Source organism: Aulonocara sp. 'chitande type north' Nkhata Bay, linkage group LG1 (assembly GCF_057382095.1).
Source record: "Aulonocara sp. 'chitande type north' Nkhata Bay isolate Kocher_YH1m ecotype deep benthic linkage group LG1, A_spYH_male_GT1.1, whole genome shotgun sequence".
NCBI lineage: Eukaryota > Metazoa > Chordata > Actinopteri > Cichliformes > Cichlidae > Aulonocara > Aulonocara sp. 'chitande type north' Nkhata Bay.
This window is the reverse complement of record NC_141344.1, coordinates 40,909,661-40,922,648: the sequence shown is the minus strand read 5'-3', so window position 1 is coordinate 40,922,648 and position 12,988 is coordinate 40,909,661. Positions and strand designations below refer to the sequence as shown.

General features: G+C 42.6%; 1 protein-coding gene across 2 annotated transcripts in view; it reads left to right on the top strand.

Moving 5' to 3' along the window:
• The window catches only part of cemip (cell migration inducing hyaluronidase 1), a 155,115-nt gene that overhangs the window by 79,542 nt on the left and 62,585 nt on the right, over positions 1-12,988 (top strand). For both annotated transcript variants that reach the window (XM_086296398.1, XM_086296405.1), the window contains exons 9-10: positions 3,956-4,077; positions 9,604-9,751. In XM_086296398.1, coding sequence (XP_086152524.1) covers positions 3,956-4,077; positions 9,604-9,751 — 270 coding nt within the window. The remainder of the gene's footprint in view (positions 1-3,955; positions 4,078-9,603; positions 9,752-12,988) is intronic.

Genomic DNA, 12,988 nt, shown 5'->3' with positions numbered 1-12,988 from the left:
ATCCATCTTCCCATCAACTCTGACCAGCTTCCCTGTCCCTGCTGAAGAGAAGCCCCCCCCCCAGAGCATGATGCTGCCACCACCATATCTGACAGTGGGGATGGTTCAGAGTGATGTGCAGTGTTAGTTTTCCACACATAGCGTTTTGCATTTTGGTCTCATCTGACCAGAGCAGCTTCTTCCACATGTTTGCTGTGTCCCCACATGGCTTGTGGCAAACTGCAAACAGGACTTCTTATGGTTTCCTGTTAACAATGGCTTTCTTCTTGCCGCTCTTCCATAAAGGCCAACGTTGTGCAGTCGTGCACTGCACAACGTTGGCCTAATAGTTGTCCTATGGACAGATTCCCCCACCTGAGCTGTAGATCTCTGCAGCTCGTCCAGAGTCACCATGGGCCTCTTGGCTGCATTTCTGATCAGCGCTCTCCTTGTTCGGCCTGTGAGTTTAGGTGGACGGCCTTGTCTTGGTAGGTTTACAGTTGTGCCATACTCCTTCCATTTCTGAATGATGGCTTGAACAGTGCTCCGTGCGATGTTTGAGGCTTGGGAAATCTTTTTGTAGCCTAAGCCTGCTTTAAATTTCTCAGTAACTTTATCCCTGACTTGTCTGCTGTGTTCAAGGTTCAAGGTTCTTTATTTGTCACATGCATAGTTATACAAGTATAACACACAGTGAAATGTAGCCTGACACGCTCCTCGACATGTGCAAAAAACATGTGCAAAAACTTCATGGTGTTGTTGCTCCCAATATTCTCTTAGACAACCTCTGAGGCGTCACAGAGCAGCTGTATTTGTACTGACATTAGATCACACACAGGTGCACTCTATTTAGTCATTAGCACCCATCAGGCAACGTCTATGTGCAACTGACTGCACTCAGACTAAAGGGGGCTGAATAATTACAAACACCCCACTTTGCAGTTATTTATTTGTAACAAATGTTTGGAATCATGTGTGATTTTGTTCCACTTCTCACGTGTGCACCACTTTGTGTTGGTCTTTCACCTGGAATTCCAATAACATTGATTCATGTTTGTGGCTGTAATGTGACAAAATGTGGGAAAGTTCAAGGGGGCCGAATACTTTTGCAAGTCACTGTATGTAAAAAAACAAAAAAACAAACCATTGTTCATTACTACTTACTAATTGTACGATCGCTAGCTTAGCCTGGTTATGTGTAATTTGAACGTTTAAACGAATTACACATTATAGATTTTGGGAACATAACATAAGCCACGTGGACACTGAAGACATCAGAAACTGCTGTAAAATGGAAGAATTCCCACATGTGACCGAAATGGAAGCATTCACAGAACAGAGCAAGATGTAGAAGTAGCTGAGGTCATGAAGCCAGCAACACGTTACATTTGTTAGCAGTTAAGAGAAGGAAAAACATCACTTTACTACACTCCTGTGATCACCACACTGTCCTCCTGGAAAGTTCTAGTTATCAGCTGTTACATGCTGTGGGGCTGTGCTACATCTTAGCAGTTATCTTGGCTGTAGCCACATGGCTACTCTAGAATGAAAGAAAGTCTCTATGCTCCATGTTTTTTAAAACATAGAAACATTTTCCATCAAACTGTTATATTGTTACAGGCTGCCGGGGTGCAACATAGCTAACACAAGCAAAATCTTCATGCTTTTGTTTCAGGCAGACTGGCTCATGTTATTGACACTGGGTACTATTGTTGCACTGCAGACACACAGAGGTAGTTGTGGCAGCTTCTGACCAGTAAATGTCCTGCACAAGTGTTGCAATGACACATTGTGCTATAATAAAAAACTACTTCATATCTGAAGGACTTCTGTGTTTAAGATTCACACTACAGCTTAGTGCAACGACAAGGCAGAACATGTAACAATATTATTACAGGGAAATATTAAATTCCAAGTAGAACCTGGTGTTCTTTGTAGGTATCTGTGCAGTGTGGTGAGATACAATAAACACACCCAGACAAATCCTGGCATCCCCACGATACTCTGAGCATTGCTTGATTGCTGTCCATCTTCCAGGCCAGGCTGTGTTAGCTACTATCAGCTTACAGTCTGGTTGCTTTGCTAATTAGCTGCTCACCTCACCAACAGGCAGTAACATTTTCTGCTGTCAAAAGTATTTTGTAGGGACAAATATACAAATAAACAGCCCATCCCCCCCTGCTTGGAGTATAGACTCAGTATCTCGACTCCAACCTCTGTCGCTGCAACATTGGTGTTACAGAGGAATATAGTCAGTAAACTGTGTTCAATCAAACAAAGTGCAGCAACGTATTGCTGACATAGACTATATTTGCTGTGTCAATAAGCTATGTTAATGCCTCGTCAGTGCTACATCTTTTCAGTGGGAAAACAATGTTTGTGCTACATAATGTCTCTCCAGTCAGATCGTGCAGACAGAGAAAAGGCGTTGGTGAAACAGAGGTGTGCGACATCATCCCGAGGTCTTGCTCAGGAAAAAGCTACATTAAATCTGTGTGGGTAGTACTAAGAAACAGAGAAACAATCGCTTCCCAATATGCAAACACCTACCACTACCCACACAGAGGATATACATCGGCAATATATTGGTGTGCTAAATAGGTAGCGTTAGTAGGTAGTTGAGTGGTAGTCAGCAGAGCTTCAGGGCCGTCCATAGTCCTTCATTTAGCTCTTTCAGCCGTTTATTAAAGTCTTCATCAGGAGTGGCAGAGGAGTTTCTTATAAAAAAAATAAGGGCCAGAGCTCTGCTTCCTCACAAAGATGCACCTCAGAAAGAAGACTTACACCAGATCAGGTTCCCTTCAGTTCACACAAGACCATCAGGGTGTCTGATCTGGAATCAAAGGTCTTTCCTCTGACACAAACTTGCCCAAAGCACTTAATCATTTCAAGAGTCTGTTCAGTTTGGAAATCTCGTTCTTTATGATCACCTTGTTTAATTTTCCCAAGATTTTACGCCTGATGCCCTTCCTGACGCAACCCTCCTCATTTATCTGAGCTGACTCGTGGTTCTCATGGGTGGGTTAAAAAGAGACATGCAGATGGACAGATGGCAGCAATTTTTTCAAAAAGGATAGAAATGGCTTTGTTGAAAACATACTTTAAGAAGAGGGAGGAACATAGGATGACCTATAAGAGTGGCTAACGGTGCATACAGGTGGACAGAAGGTGCAATCTCAAAGAGACAGGAGACTGCAAGCTGCTGCCAGGCAACAATGTAGTTAGTCAGCATCAGATAGTAGTCTGTAGGATAACTCTGGACATGAAGAAGAGAAAGTAAGTGAAGGCTGAGGCAAAGATTAAATGGTGAAAGGTTGTAATAGAGTTCAGCGAGGACACTAGTCAGCACGCTGCACAGCAGCACCTGCAGAATATGGTCATTCTTCAGCTGTTGCCAGAGAAATCCTGGGGATCCCCACAACGCTTTGTGTTGACTTAAAACAGAAAATATTTTTAGCATTCACACACCACTGAATGCACCAGAGAGCAACATGCGGTTAGTATTGTGCCCGAGGATATTTGGTACGCAGAACAGAGCAGCCAGGAATCGAACCACCAACCTCCTGATCAGTAGGTGACCTGTTCTAACACCCGAGCTACACCATTTATTTTCTTAATCATATGAGCTGATCTGATATCAGTCTGGGTGGAGTCCTTTTTTCTCCCCGTCTTTCCTCATATTGTGTATTTCCATTGTTCTACCTCTCCGACCCGTCTTCCCTATGTGATGTTTGTGTAATGTATGTATGTTCGGAAGGGTAAGATGGCGCTGGTTGCCAGCAGCCTTAACCCAGTTTCCTTCAGGATCAGTAAAGTATTATCAATCAATCAGTATGTCGTTATGTCAGCTCAGCTCTCCAGTATTTCATTTGGGCACCGGGTATTCTGTCCGAGCTGTAATTGATTGGTGATGTCATCCCCACATCATCTTCCCACCAATATAGAAGTGTGTGTTTGTGTTTCTTTGTGTCTACAGAGGCAGAATGGTCAAACTGGTTTGACAGGGATGATGAAAGGGGATCTGGAGACTGGGAGAAATTGTCTGATCTGCATAAAGCCTATCCAGACCGCCTATGTAGCAGCCCGCTGGACATTCAGGTAAAGATATTCTTAGAGAACAACACAACCTAACTTACAATAAGTGACACTTTCATTAGGAGTAAGACAATGCAATTAAGCATCAATACGCTCAAGAAAAAGAGGAATCTAAATGAAATGAGTTTATCTTTCACAGAAAATACTAAGAAATAAATTCAGTGTGTATTTCACGATCCAACGTTGGTTCCTAAAAGTTCAATTTAAAATATTACTACTGTCCCTAATTAAAAGTTCTCACTATTAATGTGTTAATGACTCCATCCTTGCATCTATGCTTGGATGTGTGCGTTAATGTTAACTTGCTGAACTTTACTGCAGTGCATCCAAAAAGTATTCACTCGTTCCACATTTTGTCACGTTACAACCTCCAAAGTGGATGGAATTAATATTTCATGTCAAAATTCTACATATGTGACATAATAAAAAATTGAAATACAACACGTGCATAAGTATTGCGTCCAGCTTCCACTGGTGATCTGTTGCAGCCATCTGATCATCTGTCAGATGTCTGCAAACTGATTGGAGTCCACCTGTGGTCAGCTCAGTGGGTTGGCCATGATTCAGAAAGGCACTCACAAAAGCTGAACTTTTTGGAAGGTTTGATTCCTTCGAGTCACTGAACAAACTGCTCCACACTTCTAAAGCATACCAGCTCCTTCAACCGTGCTGCCGTAGAGAATCCATCTGGAAATCATTCCTACTGTTGATATAAAGCCGTATAATAACTCTCTATTCTGTGACAGGTGAACACACCTGTCAGGCAGAAGATCCCAAACATATTTTTGTATTATACCCTCACGCAGCTGTTTTTCTTACATTTATTGTGTAGATATTATTTATTAATGCAAATTTCACTTCAGCAAGAAATATAACCCCCAGCTGTGCACCAGTCACACCAATCATATTAAGGCATATTATGTGGTTAGTATTGTAAATCACTGGTCTGACTTCACATGCATACTTGAGTAACATCCTAGTCTTAACCCATAGAGTTAACCATTATATCTGCACATTAATCTTTAATAGCTTCAACTCTTCTGCGAGGCTTTCCACAAGGTCTGTGAGTGTTGGAGAATTTTCGATCATTCTTCCAAAAGTGCATTTGTGAGGTCAGACTGACGTTGGCCTGGCTCACAGTCACCGTTCTAATTCATCCCAAAGGTCTTGATTCATGCTCATCAGGTAAACATATCCTCAAATCAGATTCTGTTCATCTGGATGTGGTGTTGTTTTAATGGCCACGTGAAGACAATCAACTTTCTGGGCTGAGGTCAGAACTTTGTGCAGGCCAGTCACGTTCTTCCACACCAAACTCACTCATCCATGGACCTTGCTTTGTGCACTGGTGTCCGGTCATGTTGGAACAGGAAGAGGCCATCCCTAAAGCTGTTCCCACAAATTTGGGAGAGAAAAAACTGTCCAAAATGTCTTGTTACGCTAAATCGTTTAGAGTTTCTTTCATTGGATCTACGTTTGGATGTCTGTAGGGACTGACTCTGCAGAAAGTTGGTGACCTCTGTGCACCATGCACCTCAGCATCCGCTGACTCCACTCTGTGAGTTTATGGGTCCTACCACTTTGTTTCTGAGTTGCTGTTCTTCCTTTAATTTAATTGAATGTGCTTAGATTTTTAATATTAATGTATGTTTGCCCATTGTGATCACGAGTATTGTTAAAAAAACAACTGTTAATCATAGTGGTGAGTGGTGTAAATCACCATAAAACCATAAAACAAACAGGAGGCTGAGCTATCACAAAGCAGCTTTTATTTAGTTGTCTGGTAATAGTTTGTGATTTGTTTAGCCTTTTAGTTTGAACTAGGGATGGTCTTTAATTGCATTGCTCATGGCTCTAAAATCGGAGCAAAGAGCTGGCCCCAGGAAACAAAATGAAACAAAGAAATGTGCTGTCCTATTCTGCAGTTTCTGAATTCCCTAAGAAGTGTAGAAATCTCTGTGCGACCTTCATACATTTTATACAGTCAGCTTGCTGTTGATATAATTCACCAATAATACTAGATCATCACTGACTGAAAAGGCATTTTATGCATCTCTTTGTAACCATCTTCCTCTTTCACGTTTACAAGGTCACAAGCTTAGATCTGTCACTGAACAGTCAATTTTCTTCAATAGAAGTAATTCTGCTTATATACAGGTTCACTGTCAGCTTGTACTACGCTTTAGATGATTTACAGTAACCCTGACATTATCTTGTACCATATCTTGATCTTCTTTTAGCTTCTCCCTTTAGGCGACACCACAGCATATCATCTGCCTCTGTCTTATCCAATCGCTGGCATTCTCCTCTGTCATGCCGACCCTCTTCATCTCCTCCTTCACTACATCGATTAAACTTCTCGGAAGTGTTCCTCTTTTCTCGCTGCCTGGCAGCTCCATCATCAATGTCCTTTGCCCATTATATCCACTGTCCCACTGCACAAGTCCAAACCATCACAGTCGTGTCTCTAACTTTGTCTCCAAACCGCTCAATTTGAGCTGCTGCTTTTAATCTTGTCGATCCTGGTCATTCTCAAAGGAATTGTTTGCAAATTCAAGTCTGCCACCACCAGCTCAGCCTCCAGTCTTTTTGTCAGTACTACTGTCTCCAAACCAGACATCATAGCAAGGATACCATCTTTCACTCTTGCTGCTATCCCTCTGTCACAAATCACCCCTGACACTCATCTCGACCCACTCCACCTTTTGGATGGCATGTATTTAAACTCATCTACCTTCGCTACCTCTTACCCCTTGCTTTTCCACTGTTACACCTCACTCTCATTCACACGCATGTATCTGTCTCGCTTCGGCTGAGTTTCATTCCTCTTCTCCCTACAGCATATCTCAACCTCTCCACTTGCTCCCTAGTCTCATTACACATCACAATATCATCTGCAAACACCGCAACCTACGGAGACTCCAGCCTGACCTCATCTGTCAGCCTCTCCATCAGTATTGCAAACAGGAAGGAGATCGCAGCTGATTCCTGATATGATCCCCTCCTCACCTTGAAGTCATCTGTCACTTCTTTTGCACGCCTTAAAAGTGTCTCACTGTCCTGCACCACCCTCACATACTTTTGTGCCACTTCTGACTCCCTTATGCAGTACAAAAGTTTCTCTCTGAGCACAATACCATATGCTTTCTCTCGATCCACAAGACACAGTGCAACTGCTTTAACTCCTTCTGACCTTCTCTACACTTCTGCATCAGCACTCTCAAAGTAAACATCTAGTAGTAGTAGTAGTGGCCTGGAGCCATACTGCTGCTTGCTGATCTTTTCATGTATCCTTAACCTGCATGTCATGTGACTTTTCCATGTTATGTAATGTGATGTTTGTGTATTGCATGTACGGTCTAGGTATCTATCTTAATTTCCCCTTGGGGATAAATAAAGTCTCTCTGACTCTGACCTACATCATTAGCCCCCCAAGCCCAGGGGTTTTCTTTTTAAGGTTTAAGTCTTTATTGTCCAAAGAAAACTTTGGACTCTATGGATAAAACAAGGGAAATTTAAAATAAAATCTTTCTCTAATACTAGATCAAAGTAAGACATAAAAATAACTCTGTTACACTTAAAACACTGCAAAAGGAAATCAACCTCCTCACTGGATGTGCCACAAACTGTAACCTTTCAAATATAATGGCAAGTTTCATTTCAATAACAGATGAAGCCTGATTTTGTGACTAAAATAAAACCATGCTAGTAAATTGCCCCCTGGAGGATAGCCCAAAAACCTTGTAGCAATGCTAAAGTCAGGTTAAAAGTGTCTCAGTGAAGAGTCACTACACTGGGGTCAGCTGAGGCTGCTCCTGTGAGCAGTTGTCTTTGGTCAGTTGGACGAACAGATCTGTCCTCAGTCAAACATGGCTGCAACATGAGTGTACTGCTGGGACATGTCACAGCCAGCTGTTAGCTTTCCATGTGATGCCAGGCCTGCAGTTCTGGCATGCTGATTCCAACAACCATACTACCAGTTCCCTTATGTCTCTTTTGTTCCTTTGCTGAACTGAACTTAAAAAAAAAAAAATTAGTTTTAGGTTTTCTGGCTTTCTTTCTTATGAGGGGCTTTAAATGATGAAGATTTAGAGAGCCCGCGTGCCTCTGAACAGGTTCACGGAAAAAATGACAACGTCTGTGTCATGGTCGGCTGTGTGGCAGGCAGGAGTGGTGGACCCAAAATGCAGGACTCTTAGGAAACGAGGTTTCAACTGAAAATGCAGCTTTATTGCTGGAACAAAACTTCAACATAAAATAAAACTCACAAAAGCAAACAAAACTCTAAACTGAGATGCAGGACTGGAAATCAACACACAGCAAGTGAGGGTGAACAGCCGTTAACGACACAACGCTGACACAAAGACACACTGGGCTTAAATACACTGAGGGAGTCATCAAGGAATTAGAGACAGAAGGGGGACACAGCTGGGAGAAATAAGACCTAACGAGACAGGGAGGGCAAAGCCGGAACACTGACATCAGACAGGAACAAGAACCTTCAAAGTAAAACAGGAAACAAAACACACTTTACTAAGACACGGACTAGACAGAGAGAGACAGACTTGACACTGACCAAAGTCTACTAAATAATCATCATAATCAAAACAGTATCACTGATAAATCAAATCATAAATCATAATCTAGAAAAACACCAAAGCATGAAAAACAGAAAGCTGGGTCAACATGACCCAGAACCGTGACAGTCCTAAGTTTGCCGTTCTCATTCTAAAACAGCAGGATCTCTAGTTCTAGCAGCCAACTGGTGTTCTTCCAGTATGTTGTGTAATTTGGGTCAAATTTGTTTTGGATTATCTGACACATCCCGAAGGTATGTGAAGAGGCTCAGTGCCAGATGCTAAATGTCTATACTTTCCTCTCGCTTTAGTGGTCACAGCACAGTTTGCTGAGTTTAAGAGGTCACAGTTTTATTATTGCCCCTGTTGGAAAGTTTAATCAGAAGCAGGGATTTACAGCAATTGAAACGGTCAAGCAAAGGTTACCACATAAATTTATAGATTATCATTAAATAACTGAAACCGCATATGAAAACAAGGAGAGTTGGCAGTTTGTGCTACGCTGGCCTTTCCGCTGTGTTGTTCCATGCTGCTGCACCACTTTCCCCAGCATTGCTGTTGGGCCCCAGTACCTTATCAGTAGGCTAAAATAATTAAGTAAGGTGCATGCTATTCTTTCTGTGACAGCTGTTTGAAAATGAATGAGGTTAGAGTTCCAAAAATGAAATTCCTGCTGTTTGCCAATAACATAAGCCAGCCAGCAGACAAATTTCAGATGTAGTTTATGAAAACAAACACGTTTAGAAGCCACCCAATAAAAGAAAATGTCCTATTGCCAAGTCACCAGACATTTCTCTGTCTTTTTCTCTCAAGCTGTGAGCAAGCATGTTGCCCAACATTTTGAGACGGTCCTCTTGAGGACAGTTGACAGCTGGAATAAAACCAACAGTGTGTCGCAAAATGTAAAAATAGCACTTTTTATCCACGTGTCTCTCATGTTTCCACTGTCCAGGCTGAAACCCATGACGGCATTCCATCCAACCAGACGGGAGATGTGATCCACAAGAAACACAAGGACTATGGCTTTGTCTGTCTCAACAAAGACCAGACTCATGGCCTGTGTCACAACTACAGGGTCCGCTTCCTCTGTGGAAAACTAGGTATAATCATTTGACTGTGTATATTGTGTTTATACCTTTAAGCGTAGCACGAGTATATATTTTCCACTCGTAGACTTCTTCTCACAGTACACCACACCCCTGCATTTTTGCCCTGTTTCCCTTCCTTAAGAATGGCTTCTTGACAGCCACTGACATCATTTCTGACGAGGCTTTGATAAACTGATGGTCCAGACATAGCTCGCAGGTCCTGCATCAGGTCTTTTCTTATTTCTTAAGAACACGAATTTCAGGTATTGATCATCTGTAGGTAGTTTTCGGCCTGCTTTGTCTTTTGTTTTTCATTTTCCTTCATTTTAAGGATGCACTGCAGACCAGGCTGAGATATGCCACTTTTTGGGGTAATAGCTCTTTGGAATCACGTCGTTGGTATAGAAATACTTTATTCCTGCCAGACTACATTGCCTTTGCATCTTTTGTAGATTCAACAAAATAGATTTGAACAAACTATATATTTTTGTGACACACTTCTAGCTACAAAGATACAGTTTAAAATTGTTTATGTTCAAGAAACCAGTTTCAGGTGATTTAAGTTGTGTGACAGGACACATCATCATTCTGGAAGCAGCAATCAGAAGATGGGTATACTGTTGTTGTAAGGGGAGGGTGAGAAACAATACCCAGGTAGGCTTTGGCACTGATGATGGTCACTTGGTACTAAGGGGTCCAAAGTGTGCCAAGAAAATATTCCCTATACCATTACACCACCATCAGCTCTATGAATTTGTAATAAGCCTGCTTTCATGTGGATTATGCTACGTTCAGAGCATGCCTTCTGAATATGGCAGCAGAAATTTAAACTCACAATGTTATGTTGTTCAATTTTGCTACCCATGCAAGCTGTAGCCCCGGTTCCCCCTTTTTGTTTACAGGGGTAGCACCGAGTGCGGTCAGTAAAGAGAACATCAACATATTATGTTTAGAGCCCTTGTGCATACCTTGGTTGTAACAAGTGGTCATTTGAGCTAAAGTTCTGTTGCTAACAGCTCGAATCATTCTGGCCGTTCCGCTCATGCGATGTCTCATTTCACTAAAACAACTGTGGCTAACTGCATATTCTTATTGTTTTAGACCATTCTTTATCAACAAGAGAACTCGCTGTGCAGGAAAATCCCAGCAGATCAACAGATTCTGAAAGCCAGCCCATCTGGCACCAACAAACAAGCCACATTTAAAGTCATCATCACCTTTCATCCCCAGTCTGATGGTCTATTTGAACTTCAACGGGGCTGCTGACCACGTCTACATGTCACATTGAGTTGCAGTCGTGTGATTGGCTCATCACATCTTTGTGTTAATGAGCAGCTGAATACAGTGGCCACTGAGTCTATATAGACATACAATCTTGTTGTGCTTCAGAGAACATGTTCTGTGGGGGCGGGCTGCTATGACTGGAATGCATGGAGCTCCATCTGTGCAGAGATTTACAGTCCTTTGTCTGGACTTGTCCCTATATTTTTGTTATATAGAGATGGGCTTTCGAGTGTTGTCTTTTGTCAAGGTTGACAGTGGCTACAAGCACTCTATACACTCTGTGATTTACCCCGCAAACACGCTCCCACAACGCATTAAACTACAGTTGTAGGCTAGCTGTCATTCTACGAAAGCGTCTGCTTGGCTTTTCTCTGAGCTGAGGATGTGATCTCAGGAAAAGATTTATTCTGGTTAATAAGTGCTTTCATAACTTTAAAGACTCAGTTGTTTCTCAGCTAAAAATCACAATATTAGAACCAGTCCATTTACCATTCACCCATTACAAGCAGGGAAGTGCAGGGCGGGAAAAGCTAACACAGAACGTCCAAAGTCTGCAGTTCAGAAAGTGTTTTAGTCCTCACAGACTCCTATTTCAAAATGCCCAAACTTACACCAGTGAAAGGCATGTTTACAGCCTGCTGCAAAAAGCATTTTTGACCTCCGTCACTTCTTCCATCATATCTGGTGTGCCAGTGGCGGCGTGTGGTTTGTGGCTCAGCTGCAGGGAAGGGGTGGAGCAGTATGTTCATGGGGGCAGTGCCAGAGGAGGCCGACTGGCACAGCTGTCAGCCATCACACCAATCACTCCTTCCCTGTTTAGGTAGCAGCCGGGTCCTGGTGGAGAGAGCTGTGCGGTGTGTGTGAAGAGGGCAGCGGAAAAGCTGCGTGTGAATCAAAACACTGTTCTCCTTACCACAGCCTCACTTCCATCAACATTTTAAGTTATTTGACAAAAGATTACTGCTGAATTTACACTTTCTACCATCAGTTTGACCTTGTCTGTAAAACCATATCATCAGCCTTCAGGGACATTTATAAGGTGTCTATACAGGGTCCATGTGTGACCATAAGTGTCAGAATCAGAAAGAGTTTTATTGCCAAATGTTGAGCAGGTTTACAACATTAGGAAATTGCTTCGGTACTTAGTGCGAAACATACTGTTAAACAAACACTTAAATAAACATAAAATGTAATTTAAAAGTGCTAAGCAGATAGATATATACATGTTAGTGGTGGGAACAGTCATACGGTTATTGTTCATGAGTCCAACATGAGGGGAAGAAACTGTTCTTATGGCGAGAGGTTCTGGTGCGACTGGACCGGAGCCTCCTGCCTGAGGGGAGCAGGTCAAACAGACTGTGTCCAGGGTGCGAAGGGCCAGCTAAGATCTGAGCTGCACGCCCCAGTGTCCTGGAGGTGTACAGGTCCTGCAGAGATGGGAGTCTGCAGCCAATCACCTTCTCAGCAGAGCGCACAACACGCTGCAGTCTCTAGTTAGTTTGTTCATCAGGAAATAGGCCCTGACTCTGTGTAGAGAGTAATTTGTTACTCTGCTCATGGCATTGTGTTACTCGTTGAGGTCCCCTCAGATGTATTGTGAATTAATTGCCAGGTGACAATATAATGTGAAATCTTTAATTGGTTCTGATAACCAATCCCTTTCCTAACAGGAGCCCAGCTGTAGAGCTCCAGTGTGAGAACACTTCATTGTCAAAGTGTGAGGACAGGGAATGATGATTAACTTGGTAGTGCTAGAAGTATTTCTGAGGCATTTCAGAATTCAAGCAGTTACATAAGAGCCTCAGCTTCACCTTCACATATACAGTTTTTAGCAGTTAAAGGCGATGGGGTTTTGTCATCATCCTGCTGAGCGGGCAGAGGCGGTGTGGATGCCAAGGTTTGTGAATGCGATAACTCGAGAACGGAGCACCACAGGACTTTGAAACTGATACCACAGGTGTATCT